General features: G+C 44.5%; 2 protein-coding genes across 2 annotated transcripts in view; both read left to right on the forward strand.

Moving 5' to 3' along the window:
* Positions 1 to 14760: 14760 nt before the first annotated feature.
* Positions 14761 to 17574, forward strand: LOC106885720 (chromosome unknown open reading frame, human C21orf62). Its single transcript, XM_014938148.1, has one exon. It carries the CDS (start codon positions 14828 to 14830, stop codon positions 15500 to 15502), a length of 675 nt encoding a protein of 224 aa, XP_014793634.1. The 5' UTR covers positions 14761 to 14827; the 3' UTR covers positions 15503 to 17574.
* Positions 17575 to 19575: 2001 nt separating this feature from the next.
* PAXBP1 (PAX3 and PAX7 binding protein 1) overlaps positions 19576 to 19979 on the forward strand; it is a 27504-nt gene continuing 27100 nt past the window's right edge. Inside the window, exon 1 of the mRNA XM_014938001.1 lies at positions 19576 to 19955. Coding sequence (XP_014793487.1) covers positions 19671 to 19955 — 285 coding nt within the window. The 5' untranslated portion in view covers positions 19576 to 19670. The remainder of the gene's footprint in view (positions 19956 to 19979) is intronic.

Consider the following 19979-nt stretch of genomic DNA (forward strand, 5'->3'; position numbering starts at 1 on the left):
TCTTCAAAGCAAGTGTTTTTAAAAGGAATAGATTTATTTTTGTTGAGACCTTTTTGTACTGTAAAATTGCTTGTACTGTATGTAGAGCAGCAGGAGCAAGCGTGGCTATACTTGAAAAAGAACATTATGTCAGGTGGGCTCCACATTTTGGGCTAAGCACATTATTTTGGCTTTCTTCTGAGAAGAAACCAAAGTCCTCTGAAATAATCTGGCTATCAGTACATCTAGCTTCTTTCCTTGTTTTTCACCACGTTTCTCACTCTTAGGTGGGGAGATGATTTCACTTATGTGTACACAGTCCTTGGCCTGTGGGTTCAGATGAGCACTGGTTACTGCCAAGTGTGGAAGTGGGGTTTTGGTGTTTGCTTAAAAATGTTTATCCAAAATGAGGTTTTGGTGTTTATTTAGAAATGTTTATTCCCTGACAATGGGACAAAACATCCAGTTCACTTTATGGATGGTACTCAACAGGGACTACCAATTTTAATGGTTAACCCTAGGCAGTTCAGAAGCAAGCACTGATTTATCACACGCAATCATCACTCACTTCACGTGGTTTTAGTACTGCTGTAATAGATACATACATAACATGTGTTTATTATTACTCTATGTCAGCATATGGGATATTATACTATTCCATACTGTGGGATATATGCTCTGTTCCACAAAAGTCTCTCTACTACTTGCAAAGAGGTTTTGTGCAATTCTCTTGCAGAATTGCTGCTTGTTTTTATTGACCTAAGGCTGATGCATTATAGGATTTACCTTCACATTCACAGGAGAAGAATGCACAGGACTAGGGGGGGAAGCACCCCAATCTTAAGCCTTCACGTTCTCCTTGGAGGAACACTAAAGCTCAGAATAATTTCCCAATTCAAGAAGCTATGCATATGCACACATATGATCATACAGAGAGCAGCTAACAGGTGTACTTCTTTTCCTTCAAAGACAAGTGGCCAAAGGTATCAGTCATCTTATGCAAGTGCTTTTGTAGCAGTCCACTTTTCACACAGATGGGAACGTGTTACCATTCCCCATGATGGCATCCTGAGAGACACCAGACATAAGCAGGAGCACTGCTAGACAAAAGTCACTTGGCTCAATTCTGAGTGCATAAAACAGAGCTGAACCCAGGTAAAGCTGATATCCATCCCTCAGCCTGGCTCTCAACCCATTAGAGGTTTAGAGTGTGATCCTGCAGGGCTGTGAGAGCTGAAATGACAGGGATGGGAGTGCCTGGCATAGTACAGAATCTGGTCCTCAGGGAAGTAACTTACCAATTAAGAGAAGAAGCAATCACTATCCAATAGGTGATGGTACTATGGGGATTGGTGGTTGCTCATGGTAGCCCCTTGGCTGAGCAGCTAGCTACCCACAGGTAGAAAAGAGGGCCCGCTCCTCTGCAGTCACCTACTAGATTCAGGGAGTCTGAGGGAAAACACTTAAGGAAGGCTAAAGGTTGGGCTGGATTTCAGCCATCATCTTGACACTGTCAAGTCTAGGAACTCAGCTTAGGAGCACAAGGTGAAAGAGCTGTTTGTCCTAGAAAAGGGAAGACTCCAAATGACCATTTTAAAATTTATTTTTAAAATACATGGTACGCCGAGAGTAAGGGTAAAAAAATAATTTACTTTATTTGCAGGTTATAAACTCAGGAAAATTTTCTAATGCTAAGTTTGATTAAATACTGAAACAAGTTAAACAGGAAGGCACTGGAATCTCTTTAAGGGGGGATTTTAAAAAAGATGATCTGAAGTTGCTTTACAGCCTAGTGAGTGGAGTATATAAGGTTTTCAGACCTCTTCAAGCTCTGCCATTCTGGGTTTCAGTGATTCATTTGAATATGTTCAGGAGTGTCAGGTAACCTGTCCACCGCTAGAGCAGAGCAATGTGGGCAGTCTCTGTGGAACAGGAAGGTACAACTGAACCAACGAACTCTTGACCAATTTGGTGTGAGTTTTTTTGTTTGTTTGTTTTTACATAGTTTAGAGACCTAGTTGGAATAGTGAGACTTTTCTCCTGTATGGGCAGGAAAAGCTTGTTGACAAGGATTACACTCCAGGCAGACATGAAGGAAAAGGTGCCATCATTTAAATGGCAGAGCCCCCCAGTTTCCCCACCACTCCACTGTCTCAGTTCAGGAGCTCTGCTCCTGGGTCCCTGTTTCTTTCTGGGCCCTTCGGGGCAGGGGCCTCCGCTCAGTTTGTAGAGCAGCTTGTATAAATAGCAGTACGATGTTAGCTGGGCTCAGAGGATGTTTCTACAACACAGATATTAATAACTGGTACTAATAGACGTGGAGACCCTGCTTGTGCCCTGTGGCAGGCCACGGGCAGACTGCATGCCACAGGATGGCAGCCGTGCACCTTGCACGGAGCCCTTGTGCAGACACCATCTCTCCTCCTCCCTCTCCCCCCAGGAGAGAAGCAGCTCCTAAAAAGGGTCTCTTGAGGGCAAGCACAGACTTTGAATGCTGCCTCCCCCTTGTAGCTATAGCCAGGTACCGAAATCTCACTTCACAGAGCGTTTTTAGGATAGACCTGAAGCTACCAAGGGTTTGTTTCACTGTGTCATCCAAACATTTGGGCTTTGGCCAAATGCCCTTACTGATGTAGCAGTACTAGCAGTTCCCAGGAGGGCTCTTGGGCATGTAAAGGCCAGGCATTGTTTTTGAAAAAGCAGGAAATATCTTTTCATTTGTATCGCAGCAATTCTTACTCTTGATCCCTCGCAGGTGCCCTGCCAGAGTACCTTTGCCCTGCAGCACGCTGCATCATCGCTTTTTTTAGGATGCCCCTATGGCATTTCCTTGTGAAGCTGCTTATGGTTGGCCTGTCCTTACAAATAACCCTGCTGGCAGTTAGTGGCAGGGTAGTTAGCACCAGGCTCGCTGTAGCGATTCTAGCTTTCCGTAGGTATTCTTCTGTGGCAACAGCCTTGTAGAACATGCCACAAAGATGTTGTTTTCCATGCTGGGCCACAGAGAAACATCCGCAGCGTTTGAGCCATGGCTGAGAGCTGCATTGCTCTCAACCTCTGCTAAGGTCGAGCCTCTGCTGGGTTGTGACATTAAAAATTTCCAGTTACTCCTTCCAGTTGGGTGAGCAGGCTTTCAAACAGGCGCTGAGTTTCGGAGGGCCAGCACAGTGCTGGGAGGGACATAGAGAAATAGTTTAGTAATGTTGGGGATTTTTTTGCATGGTTTTCTTTTTCTTTTGGTTTTGGTTTGTTGTTTTCTTTTTAATCAGAGTTAGGTTGATGGTTGGACTAGATGATCTTAAAGGTCCCTTCCAACCTAGAGGATTCTGTGATTCTATGAGGGGAGCCCAGCACACCAGAGGTCCCATCTCCCTCCCTGTGGTCCAGGCTGGTCACCCCCCTTGCGAACGCAGGTCACCAGCTCTCCATGCTCGGCTGCCCCCCCAGTTTCCCTCCTAGAGCAAACAGGGAGGCTGCTGGGCTCCTCGAAGCCTTTCCAGGCAAGCTCTCCCTGTAGGCCGGGGCGCACCCGGCAGGGTGGGAGCAGAGGTAATGAGGGGAGACAGGTAGGGACCCTGCTGCGGTGGCCTTAACGATCAGGATAGACCTTGGACCGCTCTCCCCGGTTGTCAGGGGAACGGCAGGGGCTGCCGGCCTGCCAAAACACAAAAGAGCAGGAGCCAGGGGGAGAGGAGGCACCGCCGCCTGCCCCGCAGGCTGACCCCGCTCCCAGCCCCGCATCCCGGCCCCCACACGCCCGGCCAGGCGGGAAGCCGGGCTGTGACAGACCTACCCACCGGCATCCAGAGGAAGAAAGAGTAAGTCACTGTCTTTGTTTCGGGTCTAAAAGAGGGGGAGTAAACAGCCGAGGAACGTTTAATAGCTTCTATTTCTATGGCTAAGTCCGTTTCTCTTCCAGCACGAGTATTTCCTCGCCAGTAACTCTGCTCCTGGCAGGTATTTTGATTCAGATTTGTTGCTTTGTAATCACGGTGAAAGAACAGATTCTGCAAAGTTTGTCTTTCGTATGTTGCAATTGTTTATACGCTGTGTCTGTATGCCTAGGTAATAATTAATAGCTCTATGAATAATAACCACAAAGCACCGTGGAATTATTTTGCTCCATGTTGCAAAGACTTCTTTAGGCAAGTCTTTGAAGGTGACAGAAGTGCTTGTGGGAGTCATTCCAGCTGACAGGAGTTAAGTCATTTTATTCAAACTGCTTTGAGAAGAGCACTGGAAGAGGAGAATTGGGGAAAGGCAGCTAGGACCTGTGTTTTATTCTGCCATTTAATTTATAAATCGAGCCAGCGATACGGTAAGGACAAAACAAAAAGACACTGTCTCTATATGGCTCTAGAGTCTCAATGGCAATGACAACATCCAAAATCCGAGTGAGTGAGCCAAGAAATTCAGCAGTGGAAGCCTCTACTCCAGAGTTTCAGTCTCCAGCTGTTTAGTCACCATTAACATTTCATAACAGCTTTCTATCGTGCAGCTTTCTCTTCTCACTTTTTTTTTCCCCTTAATTTAGGATTTGAATAATAGAAAATAAAGAGTTAAAGTAAGCTTTTTACGCTGTTTTCATTCCTGAAGTAAGGATTATGTTTTGGGCTTTGCAAATCTTTAATTTAGTGTAATGCTTACTTCAACTTGAACAGGTTATATATTTAGTGTAATCCTTAACTTGAACCTGAACAGGTCAGGTTAGGAAGAGCACTGGAAAATAGTAACAAAAAGTTGCAGTGAAGCTTTCTTTCCTAAAGTACACCCTGTGTAAGTACCCTTGGTCCAGGGAGTAGATGGTTTGATGTGAAAAAAAGAGAATTTTAAAAAGTAGTTTTAAAAATAATTTTAGTACCTCAGTGTTCAACTACTCAGCTTGAGCCACCAAGGATAACTCTGGTTTTCAGGCAGTGCTGACCACCCATCCTCAGGACATCTGATTTCCCAGAAGGTGTCCCTTCCTGAGGACAGCTGAATAAACAGGGATTTGATTGTGCGTACCTTACAATTACAAAAGTACTTGTATGAAAATGTGATGCACTTGTGCATTCGTGAGCATACAAATTCACAATTTGTGCACGTGTATACACTTTTTTTAATACTCAGACTTTAAATCACAGGAAGCACAACCCCCCTAACATTGTAGCTTACATGCATTCAGAGCATTGAGCACCAGTACTGAGGCTTCTCTTTTACAAAATTAAATAAAATTAGCTGGAAGGCAAAAAGCTAGATTGTTCAAGAAACGAACAAGGAAGTTATTAAAAAGTACTAATCTATAATTTGCAATAGAAATAAGATCTTTTCACAGCATAACATGTAGCTGTGTACTCCGGAGTTTCTCTTTAACACAAATCCAGGGCGTGATTTTGTATTTCTGAGACCTTTTTAGTACAGGACTCTCTCATAAGCATCAGGACAAGAGTTCAAGCCACTAGCCCTTCTGTTATTTGAAAGCTGCGGAAGGCACTGCAGAGAAATACCTAACAGTCAACAGACTGGAATAGCTGCCTGGTTAGTTATCAACAGGAAGAAACTAATTTTTCTGTAATGCCTTCCCTCTGAGATTCTTAAAGCACTTCATAACCACTGAATAGAAAACTGTGGCTTATAGTCGTAGGATGTACTAGCAGGCAGGATGGAGACACACTGCCATAATGGCACTGCTAGAAATAAAATTCTGATTTTCTGTTGTATTAGATCAGATTTATACCACTGATTTCAATCCAGTTATGCAGGTGTAATGACATATCCTGCCTAGGGTGCTTGAGTGGGTAAGGTATGTTCGAGCTGCTTCGTAAAGCTGTGCAGGACAGTGCTCTCCTCTCGAGTTGGTAAAGGTTTATACCACTTTCACCTCACTTTTCATTTATGTAAATGCTTATCCTGGAGCAATTCAAAGGTGAATACCCAGATTAGCGTGTGTCAGCTGTCCTGGACAGCAGGTACTGTGCACACCTCTAAGCTGGAATAACTCCAGATCTGTCTGGCAAAGCAAATCCTGCCACTCATCCTGGCCCCTCGCTCTTTATTAGGAAAAGGACAGGCTGCATGTGTGAAGCAGGGCACGAAAATGAAGGCCTTACACCTCCATCCTTTCTGCTCTCTCAGGGTTGGGAATAATCCGGCTATGACCTGCCAAGGGTGACCTTCATCCAAGGGGAAAAGGGAGGTATCACCACTCCCAATTTACCTCCTTTCCCTTGGGTTTTTTCCTACTAATCTGCCTCCCTCCTGTTACGTGTCACAGCCTTCCCCACCGTAACGTTTGCCCCTGGTATGGACAGAAGTTTTGCACAGGACAGACAGGCTTGATGATTTTGCAGAGGTGTTTTTAGATGAATTGTCTGTCTTGGAGCCTGCGCATACCCGAGTACTGAAATACCCACACGGGAACATTTTCAAGGGTCTGTGCGTTGTTCAAGTTCAATGAAACAGAGTCGCCTATTGAATCTTGCATTTTTATCATTGCTGGGAAGGAATTTGTTCTGCTACACTTGACAGCACCACTGCTACAGCTCTGGTGGCTCAGCCCAGGGACAGCAGTCTAGGCTTTTGCCACACAAGCAAATGCAAATACAGTTTTCAAGTTATTAACAGCAAGCACTGATCATGCTGCAGCCTGGAAGTCTGTAGAACACCAGTTTTTATCACAAAGTTATTTTCCTACATTTATCTGTGGAGTAACTAAATTAACACGGCAATTGTTTAAACAAAGAGACGGGGAAAAAATACCTCTCTCTGCCATCAGCCCACTTAGGGAACTTCCTAAAACTCCCACAGATTAAAAAGGTCAAATCCAGCATTTTGTTTCCCTCAAGGCTTGAGCCTCCCTCGGGCTTTCTGGTCAGATAATGTAGCTGTTTTGCAGTGAAGACTCAGACTAGACATACTAAGGAAATGACTCTCTGCATTTTACATAACCCTCTACATTTTCCTGTAATCTCGCATTGTCACACCTGCTTAGTTCAGCAGACGTTAAAAGCTAACCTCACCCTTTCTCATGTGCATACCTCTCTGCAAACCAGAGATGTTATTTTTTCCAGTTACAATTTAACAATAAACATGTGGGGTTTTTTTCAGAAGATCCCATAGGGTTTCAAGCAAATTGTAGCATTGAGAAAATGAAAAAAAGAAGAAAAAAATAAAAAAAGAGTTCAGTTTACTCTTTCAAATGCCAAAGAAACTGCATTTCAAAAACCTCCAGTTAGTCATGATGTGCACACCCAACGGTAGCCTTGTGCAGTCTTTAAAAAAACCCTTTTCAACAAAGATTTTACAGGTTAGACCAGCATTAAATATAAAATTAAATATGTTTTAAAGAGTACACAGACGAAGGCAAGCCTGGGGCGTCCTTCGCTCCTTAGAGAAACAGGAGCTGGTCTGCCCTCCTCTTCTCCTGCCTCCCTTTCGAGGTCTCTGTGGGGCAGGCGAGTAACACGTCGGCCCCACAGAGATCAGCCCAGTTAAGCTGCTGTACCTACCTCCTCGCTGCCACCTTCACGCTGAAATGTGATGTATTTCTTTACCCATCCGTTCCTCCCCTACCTGCACGCAAGCAGGAAAAGAAAGAGGCAGTCTTCGTAGTTCTTCTAAATGCTATTGGCGTTGTCCAGCCTTTCATGCTATTTTGATCTAAATTGGGTGGTTTTGGTATTCATCCTGTGTACATTACTCAAGCTGCACAAGATTATATGGATTTAAGCTCCTCTTTGCTTAATACAGCACTTTCACATAGGCACATGTTAACACAAGTGATCAATGAGGGGTTTTAATTAGGTTTTTTTCTGAATAGAGAATGGAAGAAAGCACCCTGTGAAGAAATTAATTGTGTAGGCTTGGGACTTCCATTGAATAGGATTAACTTTCCTTGAGACAGTAGCATTCTCACACAACAGTCAAAGGCTTTTTATTGCTTTTTTGCAGTTTTCTTAATACACAGATCTGCAATTAGCAAAAAAGGAAATTAAAAAAAATAATAGTGGAATGATCAAAGCAAATTCAGAAACCTGAAATGACACTATTACTAAACAAGCATTGAAAATCTCCTTTAGCTGTATAAGCCTGTGAAGAAAAGGGAGTTGGAATCTTGTGCTGGAAAACTTTTGGGATAACATGTAATAACACAGGGGTTTCAATGCTGGAAAGAGGATACGCATCTGAGAACACGTATGGCTGAAGCAATCAAACTGCAATCATTTTCTGCTGGTATCTAGGTCTTGGCTGATTTTCACTCGAAAGATCCCCCACTCATGACAAAAATGAACTAATGATTTGCTAGATTTAGATCACTCGATTTTTTTTTTTTTCAGAAGCAGGTTATTGCTACTGGAAGCAAGTAAAATTTCCCTAAAATCATTAGGATTTTTGTTTGCTGCTAGGCAGAGAATGCAGCTGCTGCTTCTGCCTGTTGCAGAGATCCCAGCAGCGGCTGCCTGCCCCCTCCCCAGGTCAGCACTGCAGGCTGGAGGGGCTGGAGGGGCTGGAGGGGCTGGAGAAACTCTGAGGCAGCTGCTGGGATCTTGTTTTTCTCATTTTTGCATGGAAGGAACAGCTCATTACTGAACAACGAATATTGGATTGGATATAAATCCAAATCAGGATCAAATCAGGAGCCAAAGCAGAAGCAGAATGGGTGGCTCTTCTAGAGAAATGTTGTTCCTTTTCTTTTCTGTCAAGACATGCTTGTAAAGTTAGTGAAAAACCTGGGCCGGGACCTCAGTTTTGTACATTCTCTGTATGTTCTGCCCTATTAAAGAGCTTCCTGATTTGTTAAGGAAGGCTTCCTAATCCTTCCCTTTCCTTCATTCCTCCATTCCATCTCTGGGCTGCGCTTGCCTCTCCTCCACCCAGCCCCTTATCACCACATTTCCCCTTTCTTCTCTTTGCAGCCACCTCCTTGGCCCACAGCTACCTCCTTGTTCCACCACAAAGGCTGCTGGGGTGTCCATCTCATCCACCTGCATCTGCTGAGCCCGTGCTCTGGGGTGTAGGTGCTGTGTCCAGGTAGCTTTACTATAGACATGCTTTACTATAGACTTATTAAGTTCTTACAGAATTGCTCTTGGTGCTTAGAGCTAACCTTTCTTCCCAATTCTCCAAGTATTCAGCTAAACAGATCTGGTTGTAACAAGAAGTCCTCCAATTTGGGGTGATGCAAGAGCTTCCCCTCAATGTCAAGGGAGACTTTTCGATGAAGAAAATTGGACAGTAGCTTTGGACTTCAGGAAGCTTAAATGCCAGATGAAAATCAAGATGATGATACCAATCATCAAAGTCTTCTTGATGATTAACATCTTCAGTCCAATTTAGAATCTCTTGATCTTGAACATACCCTACATCCACCTCCCCATTTCCCAGAAAGCCCTTGCAGTGGCAGTTTCTATCAGTATGCTTTTTGTAATTGCTGAATCTTTGCCTTCTGATACCTGAACTGAGGTATCTCTTCAATTCTTAGAAACCAAAATCCACACTTCAAAACCCTTCCGAGGTGTTTTAATGCAATCAGCAGGTAACCACTGGGGAAACGCTGTCAGCTGCTTGGAGGAGAACTGGATCAACTATCAGTAATTCCCATGGGGTAGTGATACTCTACCACTGCTCAGTGAAGACTCCTTACCCAGGCATAAGAAAAAGCAGGTATAAGGAAAGACCTCTGGGGCAACACATTCTAATTACTATTCAAGACACTGAGACTCCTACGCTTATTTAATTTTTCACTTAATTCTCAAACAGCAAATGCTGACCACATTGTGACTCTGAAGAACAAGGCAGCGTGGGGAGCATGGCTCAGCAGCTATCTGTCTATTAGTTTTGCTCACCTTTTGTTTTTTTACACTTCTAATTGTATTTCCAAAACAGGAACTATGTAAAGATGATGAAGGAAGGAAAGTGGGCTTTACTTCCAGTTTACCTATGCAGGGGGTGGATTTGTTGAAGGTTGCAGCTGTAAAAAAACCTGACCAGTAATAGATAAAAGAAAAAGTTGCAATCACAGTGCTTAATTTCAAAACACTGTGTAATTGTGAGCTGACTGTATGAGACCAACTTAGAAAAAGTATCACTGCAGTCGGATGAAGGGCACATTATTATATCCCATCTATGCCTCATTTGAAACCACCTCATGGTTGTTTGGGATGTTAGAAATAACACCATCATGAAGAAACCGTGTTGTTGGAATAAACCACCATCTGTTTGGACAAATTATTTCTTTGCTGCATTGGACAGAGATGAGCCCAAGGTGGTATTACTTCTGCTGGAGGTCATCTTGCAGCCTGGTACAGCTCTAAACTCTTTAACTTGAAACTTTAAAACGATAGCACAAGACTCCTACAGCACATACCACTCTTAGGCTACAAAGCCATTCTGTGTTTTAGTCAAATTTAATTTATCAATCAGCCCAACTGAGTTGGTGCAACTGGTTAATAAACAAGTTCAATCACTTCTGATATGAATATGTGTTAACCATTTGTATTACTCCAGCCACTTTCAAAAACTGATGAACATCGAGTATAAGGTTGGACAAGAATCACTGTCTAAAACAGCTGAATTGAACAATTATATGGAAGCAAAATGCAGACCAGTTCCTTCTTAGCCGGAGCTTCTATAGGCAAAGGAGTTATTCTTTGCACCAGAACAGATACATAAAAGCAGGAAAGTTTTGGTTATCCACCTGTGAGGGAAGAGCATTCAGATTATTTGCCAAGTTCAGATTTGAAATACCATCCTCATTTCCACAGCCCAAATTCTCCAGTTTTCTGAAGATACTCCACCGCTTTTTGTAAATTTGGAGATGATAGAGGACACAGACCCACAACAGGCATAAGAATCACCACATACTTTCTTTTAGCTTAATGGCAGTATTACAACAAAGGGCTTTTGTGTATCTCCAAAAGCCCTACTGAAGGCACCTTTGCATTACAAGCTATCCAAAATATAAGGAATATCTGCAAAGGAGAAAGATTTTCTAAAATAACTCTGGCTTTTGCAACTTAAAAAGTACCTCCTGAGAGACAAAAGTTTTATTCTTTGGGTAGCTCACCATGACATCAACATAAGTTAAAAAAACCCCAACAAACCAAAACATTAACAATTCTGTGTTTCAGTCCTTTCAAAGATTAAACCTAAATCACCTCAACCGTTTTGCTTCATAATAACAAGATGTCATCCTGCAGGTGCATACATTCAGGCCCTGCCCCTGTTTTTCAGGCCCATGCTCTTTGATCCTCTTTCTTTTCCCCACATCTTCTGCCCTGGCAAAGTTCTGTCCCTCAACTGCCATAGCTGAGAGTTTTGCTTCCCATTCTTCTTTATCTTCCTTACTGAAACTCAGACTCTTCTGAGGTAGTCCTAGAGAAGACAAGCTAAAGACCCCTCCTCAGACTTTTAGTGTAAAGAACCTCTTGCTAAGTTCTGACCCCCTCCCTCCTAATAGTGTCTTGACAGCAGTAATAATTCAAAAAGATACAACTCAGAGTCATCAAGTTAGTGTGGTTAAGTTTTACCTATGCTTTACCTTGCTCTTCCCTTGCAAGACAGCTCTCCCCATCCCTAAAAATTAAAGCCAACCTTCTCCCAAGCCTTAACCAGCACAGGCAGCAAAGTAATTTGATTGAGAGCCATATAATGCACATTTTTCTGTAGATAATTGGTAGCTTAAGCAAAGGTGCATTGCAGATGACTTGGAAACTTCATGGACAGACAACCTGCAACATATATTTCACTGCTTACATACCACTCACCAAAGCCCCACAGAAACTAAATACTGAGAATGGAATTGATAGGAATGTTTTTGATTGCAGGGAGCAGAAGAGGAGAGCAAGTATTTCTGAAGATAACATTTCCTGGAATGCCAAGGTTTAGAATTTTGTTTGGATTTTGATGGATGAAGCCCAAATGCTATCAGCTAAGCTAAACTTGAAAGAGAATTTTCTTTGGTTGGCAAGACAGTAGAGAACTAAACGATCTCCGCTCTTCAGGTACTGGAAAAAAAAATATGAAAAGGAATCAAGAGTTAAAACTAATGAGGATACATGAAAGTAATTTATTCTAATGTTTATGACTATTAAGGCCTCACGTGTTATATAGAAAAAGCAGTATCACCCCTTTTGACGCAGGTGGGAGTCTGAAATGCAGAAGTGCCGAGTCTTCCATTTAAAATTCTTTTACTTAGTTCAAACTCATATTGCTAACTTTGTCTAGGAATTCTTCCTGCAAATATTCTCTCCAAAACAGACAAATCCAAATAATTTCCCTGAGTGGTGAAACCGTGGTGATGTTACAGATTTCAGATTTATCACAACTGTTAGCCACACTTATGGGCTGAGAAAATAAGCATATTGTGGAGGTTTAATAGGATTTTGATTGCGATGCATGATTAGATGCTTAGATAGATACTGGAGACCAAAATAATCTAGCAGTAATGATACCAGAACAGCCACAGCTTGGATGGGTCTGACCTCTGAAGTTAAACATTAGCTAACAGTTGGACTGGTATTTCTGGTATGTTCCACAACATGGATTAAATATTTGATTGAAGCATTACAATGTCTGTATCCTCCATGTAGGAAAGCAACAGAGTACATTCAGGGTGTACGTACAGAATTAAATCATGCTTGAGTCAGTTTGCGTGCATTTGCACTACATAGGTCTTGTATAAGAATAGCCATAACCTGTCAGACCAAAGATCCATCTAGTCAAGTTGCCATCCCCATGTGCAGCAGTAAGAAGGTGTGTAGGAGAGATCTGAAATGGGACAAGAATGTGTGATGCTTACTGCTGTAACTTTCTTTGCACCCAACTATTTTCAGCACAGGGCCTTCTATAGCCAGGTGTGGTGCCTGGGTACGTGACAACCGCAGTGGACTTCTCTCCACTAAACTTACCCAGGCCTGCCTTGAATTAGTGAAAGCTTTTCACACCCCCAACATCCTTTGCTAAGGACCAACAAAGTCAGCTGTGACTCTACTGGTTTTATTTTCACAAGACATTTTCAATGTCTTGCTCTTGTTCTAGGAAGAAGCAGTGAAAAACTGATCTTTACCCAACTGATCTTTACCACCTTGGTGTTATTAATGCTGTTATAGGTCACCACTGTATTCTGTCTCAACCACCTCTTTTCCCACCTACAGTTCTACCTTACCTAGTCTCACCTTACTTAAAGGGAAGCCTTTCCATATCTGGTCACTCTTGTTGCTGTTCTCTAAACTTCAGTCCTGTGATATTTTTTCTGCAATGGTGGGATCTCAACTGCACATAACAGGCAAGTGTCACCAAAGAAGTGATTTGGGCAGTAGCTCAACAGCACTGTGTCTTTTTTTCTACTATTTTCCTACTACATCTTAGCAATTTAATTACTTTCCGACTGCTGTTAGGCAACGAGCTGATGTTTTCATGCAATTGCCTATCAGAAGCTTAAGATCTCATTCCTGCAAAAGACCCAGTGGTAATGTCTGGCCCAGAGTCCACTATTTCTTATGTGCAGATTCTTCTCCTGTGTGCATGTAACTCTCCCTTTCCTTCCTTTTTCCCATGGATGGCAGAGTCCTACTCATTTACAAACCATCACAGTTTCTACAGATTCACTGACGGGAGACTGAATTTCAAAGAAAAAAAGGCAGGGTAGAGTACTAAATCCTCTATAAGTGAGAAATGTGGAAAGCAAGATACAAACTAATTTGTCAAAATGCAGTCTTGTGGGTTTTCAAAAATTTAATATTAGTCCAAGGACAGTGTCACTTGAATTTTCAGCAGGAACTGAGCTTAAAACTTTTAGATCTAAATCACATACCTGGTAAACTACCATGCATATGATAGTGCTAATGATTAAGCGAAGTTTAGTGTTCTCCAAAAGACACTTTTCTTTAATTGTCTGTTAAATGACCATGAATTTTCTAGCAGAAGATGATGGAAAATTGAATAACAGACAAAAACAACTTGTGTTTTTATTATTTTCCTGTCTATCTGCTATGTTTCTCCAAAACTGTACATGCATTGCCATATTTTCTGAGATGCTGGAGACATGCATCAATCTTTTCACACGCTAAGGACTAAATTCTGCCAAGTGCATGCCCTACTGCTGCCTTCACTAGGACCTGACACTTTTGGTCAAAATTTGGCTGTAGTGTCTCTTGGTGCTTCAAAACATTTACAGTCAAATCAAATTTCTTTCTTTCCTTCTTTTCTTTCTCTCTCTTTCTTTCTCTCTTTCTCTCTCTTTATTCCTTTTTCTTTCTCTCTTGTTCTTTCTCTTTCTTTTTCTTTCTTTCTCTCTTTTCTTTCTCTCTTTCCCTTTGCCCAGTATATCCCACAATCAGTTTAAAGGGAAGTTTATCACAACCCTTACTTAGCAATTCGGGTGTAAAAATGCTTGTCTTTAGCCCTTCTCAGACTGCTTCACTCGGTGAAGTGGAGAACAAGGTCATTTGTCAACCCTATCTGTTGAGAGGTGGACAAAGAGAAAGGAGAAATGAGCCCTGCCCTTACCTTTACACTGGGAAGGCTGAGGAGCTGCCTACATAGAGAAGAGGGTGTCCAAGCTGTGCCATAACCAGATTAAACCATTTAGAATAAAAGAGGAGTGAAAGAAGAATCCCAAATATGAGTCACAATTCATTTTTCTGAATCAGTGTAGCTGTGCTTCCTCTCTAATGCAGGGCAACCTGCAAAACTGCAACGTGGTTCTGAATAGATGAGAGATAAGGAGTGGGAAAAGCAAAGTAATATGAGCCATTGAGTGGTCTTTAGTATAATAAAGAATGTGTTTTTCCTCAGTAGGTAAAGCCAAGTGATATAATTCACTGAGTAAAAGGAGGAGACACTTGGCAGCTTGGCACCAGTACTAATGAAGCCAATAGCCTTCTCTGCTTTCTCCTTTTGGCTGGCTCTCATTTTGGCTGGCTTCCTTGGCATACGCATCACTGGCAGTTTTGTGAGAAGTCAGAAGAACCATACGCTAATTTTCACTAAGGAAAACACAATTCGCAACTGCAGCTGCTCAGTGGATATCCGTGATTGTGATTACTGCCTGGCAAACTTGATGTGCAATTGCAAAACGGTGCTGCCTTCTACCATGGAAAAAACTACCTACAGTAACCACCTGACCATTTGGTTCACAGACACTTCTGTGCTGGAGATGCTCCTCAACTTCACGAGGGTGTGGGATTTGAAGCTGTCCTTCTGTGGCACCACTCCTCTCCCGACAGAGTACTTGGCCATTTGGGGACTTCGAAAACTCCGGGTCAATAAGGTGAAGGGACGATTTCCAGAGCAGAGTGTAACCATCTCCAGTAGCAGCAACAACGAAAAAGAAGATTCACTGGCGATGCACAACAAAGACAGGCAAATGCTTGTACATATTTCTTTTCTGGATACCTCGCTTTTCAATGGATATTCTTTGCTGAAATCGTACAGTGTGGAAAACGTCTCCAGTATCACAGAGCACTTTCCTAGCCTGCTGTACTCCGATGTTTTCTCAACCTCAGATAACAAGAGCTATGTTGTAACATTCATTTACTGAGTTATTTAACATATTCAGTAGTCAGAGGCATGGCAACAGCCAAGAGAGAGATGGGACTTATTTAAGGCTGCTTGGTTTGGCCAGGAGGATCTGTTATGGGATGGACACTTCTGACCATGATAGCACTCATGCTAGGTGCTTAAAGTAAGACAGACTGATCAGACTAATTCCATACCTGCTTTCTTAAAGAACAAAGAAAACGTGGAACGACTGTTTTAGAAAGCATTGGTACAAATTCATTTTATATGTTGTAAACCAGGAATTGAAACCTGCAGATAAATTTTGTTTTAACATTGTGCCTCAGACAGAAAAAGACATAACCATGTACCTCCAGTTGTAGAAGAACCTGAGCCTCCTGGAGAAAATCACTTGGGTTCTAACCCAAGTTATGGCAGCCTGGGAGGTCTCCAGTCCAACCACCTGCCCCAAGCAGGGCCACCTCTGGGATCAGACCAGGGTTTTCTGCGGTTGGGTCCCGAAAATCCCCAAGGATGGAGCCTGCACAACCTCATTGGGCAACCTGTGCCACTGCCTGCCTGTCCTCATGGGGAAACTTTTTTTCATTTATTAGCCCCAGCCTTCCCCTCTCCAGGCTGAGCAAGCCCATTTCCTTCACACTCTTCTCACAGACACAAGCGCCAGCCCCTGACCATCTTGGTGGCTCTCCACTGGACCACTTCAGATGGTCCATATCCTTCTTCCACTCAGCAGAGGGGGTGGAGGGGTAGGGCGAAAAACTGCATGCAGTACCCCCAGTGCAACCTCCTAAGTGCTGCGACAAGGGGAATAAGCCCTTCCCTCCAACTACTGGCTGTGCCCCTGTCAATACTGCTGTCAGGTTCAAGGGGTGCGAGGTGGCTACAGATTACTCAAACTGGGAGTGCCGAGTTGGTCTTGCCCTCTGGTACTGGGTCAGAGCTGGCAACCCTCTGCTCAGGCTGGGTGACGCAGCCTCTTATGAAAGCAGGGACAGGTTACAAAAGCAGGGACACAGCCTCCAACCTCAGCACAAAACTGAAGGTGTGTTTGGGGGATTACCAGGAAGCTGTGTCCTCTGCCAAGCCACAGCACACATTGTGAGAAAGCACTGGGCAAGAGGCCACCTGACAGTTGAGACACCATGCTCACAAAGGTGTTTTTTTTTCCCAGAGAAAGGCCCGTCTCTTGCACATTGAGTGTTCTGATACCTGTGATTTCCCCAAATGCAGGGAATTTGACTGCATCTTTTGTGATAATGGCAAGCTCTGCTCATGTTCTCCCCTTTAAGAAAGGAGAAAGACCCCATCCAACGACTCTCATCTGGTAAGGGAGGCAAGGCTTCTGACACAACGTGTAGCAAATGATTTTCAGACACGTTGGGGGAGAAAGACTGCCAGCCCCACATCAGAACTATTTATATAGCCCAAAGTCTGCTCCTTGCCCATGTCTGCAGGATTTGCATTCCATGAGACATAATTAAGGCCAGGATCCATCCATACAGTACAATAAAAACTTTGGAACAGCAGGTCCTAACAGTCTTGCATTTGCTAGCAATGGATTCCATGAAATTGGTATAAAATATATGTACTGAAGGGAACAGCTATCAAGATTCTAAGGAACCAGTGAATTTGCTTCAACAGCTTTATAAAGGAAGACTTTTTCTGTAACTGTAATCAATGATGGAGCAGTTTTGCTAGGAAGAAAAACATAATTTGTCAAAATACTTAAATACATGCACACCTTCTATTACTGTGAGCTTTCCCACCAAAACCAACAATGCAGTAACTATTGAATTAATGGAGTCTATTTGCAATTGCAAATTAACAGATTTAAGCACATGAGTGTTTGAAGGCTGGGGATTGAACTCAATTTAACTTAACTAGAGAACTATTAAATCAGCTGCTGTAAAAACGCTGTTTCCTTTGTCAGCACCTCGGCAGCAAACTGTAAGCCTTCTCCCCAAATCACAAATATTTCTAGTGATACCTCTCACAATTGTGTCACAGGTTACAAAATGGTTAGGAGCTGGAGCTGGGCTGGCAGAAATTGGGAGTGGAGTGTGCGTGTGTTCTGAGCACATTACATGCCTGGAAGGTAGAACATATACAGGGAAATAACTCATATTTTCCACCCAGGAATCCCATGCTCCAACTATCTGTGCAAGAGTTCTAACCGTGCCTTCACAAGCTGGTTAGTCACTAATCCTGCACAGGATAGTGTTGTAAAAAAAATAATATATAGATATAGCTGGCACACACCAATGTATTGACTACTTAATGTTACTAACCCTCTCTTTAAAATATGGGAAAATCAAAGCAAAATGATCTTCAGCAAATTGACTGAGGCTCTGCTGCCCTCTAGTAAAAAATGTGCTGAATGACACGGTACTTCCACATTGGAAGGACAGAAGTGGTTGGCTGCTGCTCCCGTTCAAAATTCACACATGCAGCAGTAAATGAGAATGTACGTACTCTGGCCTTGTTGGGAAGCAACCGTGGGCTTTCTAACACTGTAAATTACAGTTTCAGTTACTTTTGCCACTGTAGTGTTCTGACTAAGACCTTTTATTTCTGTGCCCAAGTAAGCATGGCAGAGATTTTCCTGGCATCAGGCAAAAATCAACTACACACACAGCAGAAACCACAGCACCAATATTGCAATGATCTTTTCAACCCCCCTATTCTTCTTCAGCAGATATTAAGAACCTGGTTCTCCCAATTTCAATGTTGTATAGCTTTGCCACATGAAAATACTGCATCAGAAGCTTGCAGAATTTCTTCAGAGTAATTCATACAAAACATGTATCACATACATTGTGAGCTTTGTTAGTTCTGTTGGTGGAGGTTTCATCTGCATGTAAACTACATACAGTAGTACATTAAGCATCACTCTGCAGAAATAGTTATGTTATTTCAGGAATCTGTTTTACCTCCCAGTGTAAGGTACTCATACCTAACCCCACTCAACACCCTATGGCATTTGATTTTATAGCAATTAATATTTATATGCAGAATGGTTTCATTCTCCATGTGTCAAGTTCAACCTGTCTTTGCCCAGTCTTTAACCTGGGATACATGATTATTGGATATGCCAACGAATGGAAACTGAGCTGATTTTTTTGTATCAGAAAAAAAATGGGAGATCAGAGCTATAAGTTTACAGCTTCTTCACTCCCACTAGCAATTCTGGTGTGACTTTGGGAAGTCAATACAGATTGAGAACAAGCACAAAAGCAACGTGATGCTTTCTATGGGAGATCTTGCCACTGCAAGAAGCTGCGGGAGGCCAGCCAGCCCTTCTCCTGGGCAGACTCCCACGGTGGCTGGCCAAGACGGGCTGCCGTGAAGTCTGGCGCTCCTGATAAGGTGGTAAGGCTGATGAGGTCCCTCCAGTTCACAACACCCACCCTTGGAAAGGCTATTTTTAAAAAGGCCAGCGATATTTTGGCATCTGCCACCAAACTCGCTGTTGCTCAGCCAACACAGTGGCCATGGCGGCCGGCTCGGCTGGCTGCTGAGGATATGCTCCCCTCAGTCCAGACGCAACCGAACCCCAAAGGGCCTTGCACGTTAAAGACACTACTCTTTATTACTAGCGAAGGGGACCACCAGGTTACCTCATCCCCTCCACGCCAGAAGCCAGTATTTCCTCAGGGAGAGCGTGGGCTTTCCGGCAGAGGCTGCGCCGAGCCAGGGGGCGAGACTCGGCTGAGCCCCCGGGGATAGGGAGGCGGAGGCTCGCCGATCCCCTTATCCCGGTGGGGGACACACCACCCACGACATCCCACCCCCGCTCCATGCCGCAATCCCCCAGGGGCCGCGCACACCTCCCCCCTACTCCCCGTCTCCACACAAGATGGCGGCAGCGGCGGCCGCTGGGAAAGGAAGAGCGGGGTGGCGGGCGGCGCGACGGGCCGCTCTAGCTCCGGCTCTCTACTCTCCCCACCGCGCACGCTCTATCCCCCGTCCCCGCCGCCTCTCTATGGTGGGGCGGCCGCTCGCCGTTGGCGGCCGGGCGGCGGCGGTGGGCGGACGGCGGCAGGGGGCGCTGTAGCGGGCGGCGCGGCGGCGATCATGCTGAGGGAGCCGGGCCTGGGCCGCGGCGCGGGCTGGCGGGAGCGGGTGGCGCCGGGGCCGGCACCGGTGCAGCGCGGCGCGGCGGGTCGTTGTCGTCGGTGCCCGTCGGCGGGATGTTCCGCAAGGCGCGGAGGGTGAACGTGCGGAAGCGGAACGACTCGGAGGAGGAGGACGAGGAGCGGGACGAGGAGCCGCCTCAGGAGCCGGCGGCGCCGGCGGCCGGGGGGGAAGGGCCCGGCGAGGCCTCCATGGCCCTGGCGGCGGCGGGCTCCGGGCTCCTGCCGCTGCCCGCCGGCTGCGTCCCCCTCGCCCTGCCGGGCAGCCCCGCCGCCTTCGCCTGCGCCGCCAGCTACGGCGCGGCCCTCGGCTTGGGGCTGGGCTTGGTGGGAGGCGACAGGGCAGGCCTGGGGGCTCTGCCGGCG

Source organism: Calidris pugnax, unplaced genomic scaffold (genome assembly GCF_001431845.1).
Source record: "Calidris pugnax isolate Ruff unplaced genomic scaffold, ASM143184v1 scaffold25, whole genome shotgun sequence".
Classification (NCBI taxonomy): domain Eukaryota; kingdom Metazoa; phylum Chordata; class Aves; order Charadriiformes; family Scolopacidae; genus Calidris; species Calidris pugnax.

Bases quoted from the DNA above. Each gene is read 5' to 3' on its own strand.
- LOC106885720 (XM_014938148.1), top strand. From the start codon at position 14,828: ATGAAGCCAATAGCCTTCTCTGCTTTCTCCTTTTGGCTGGCTCTCATT.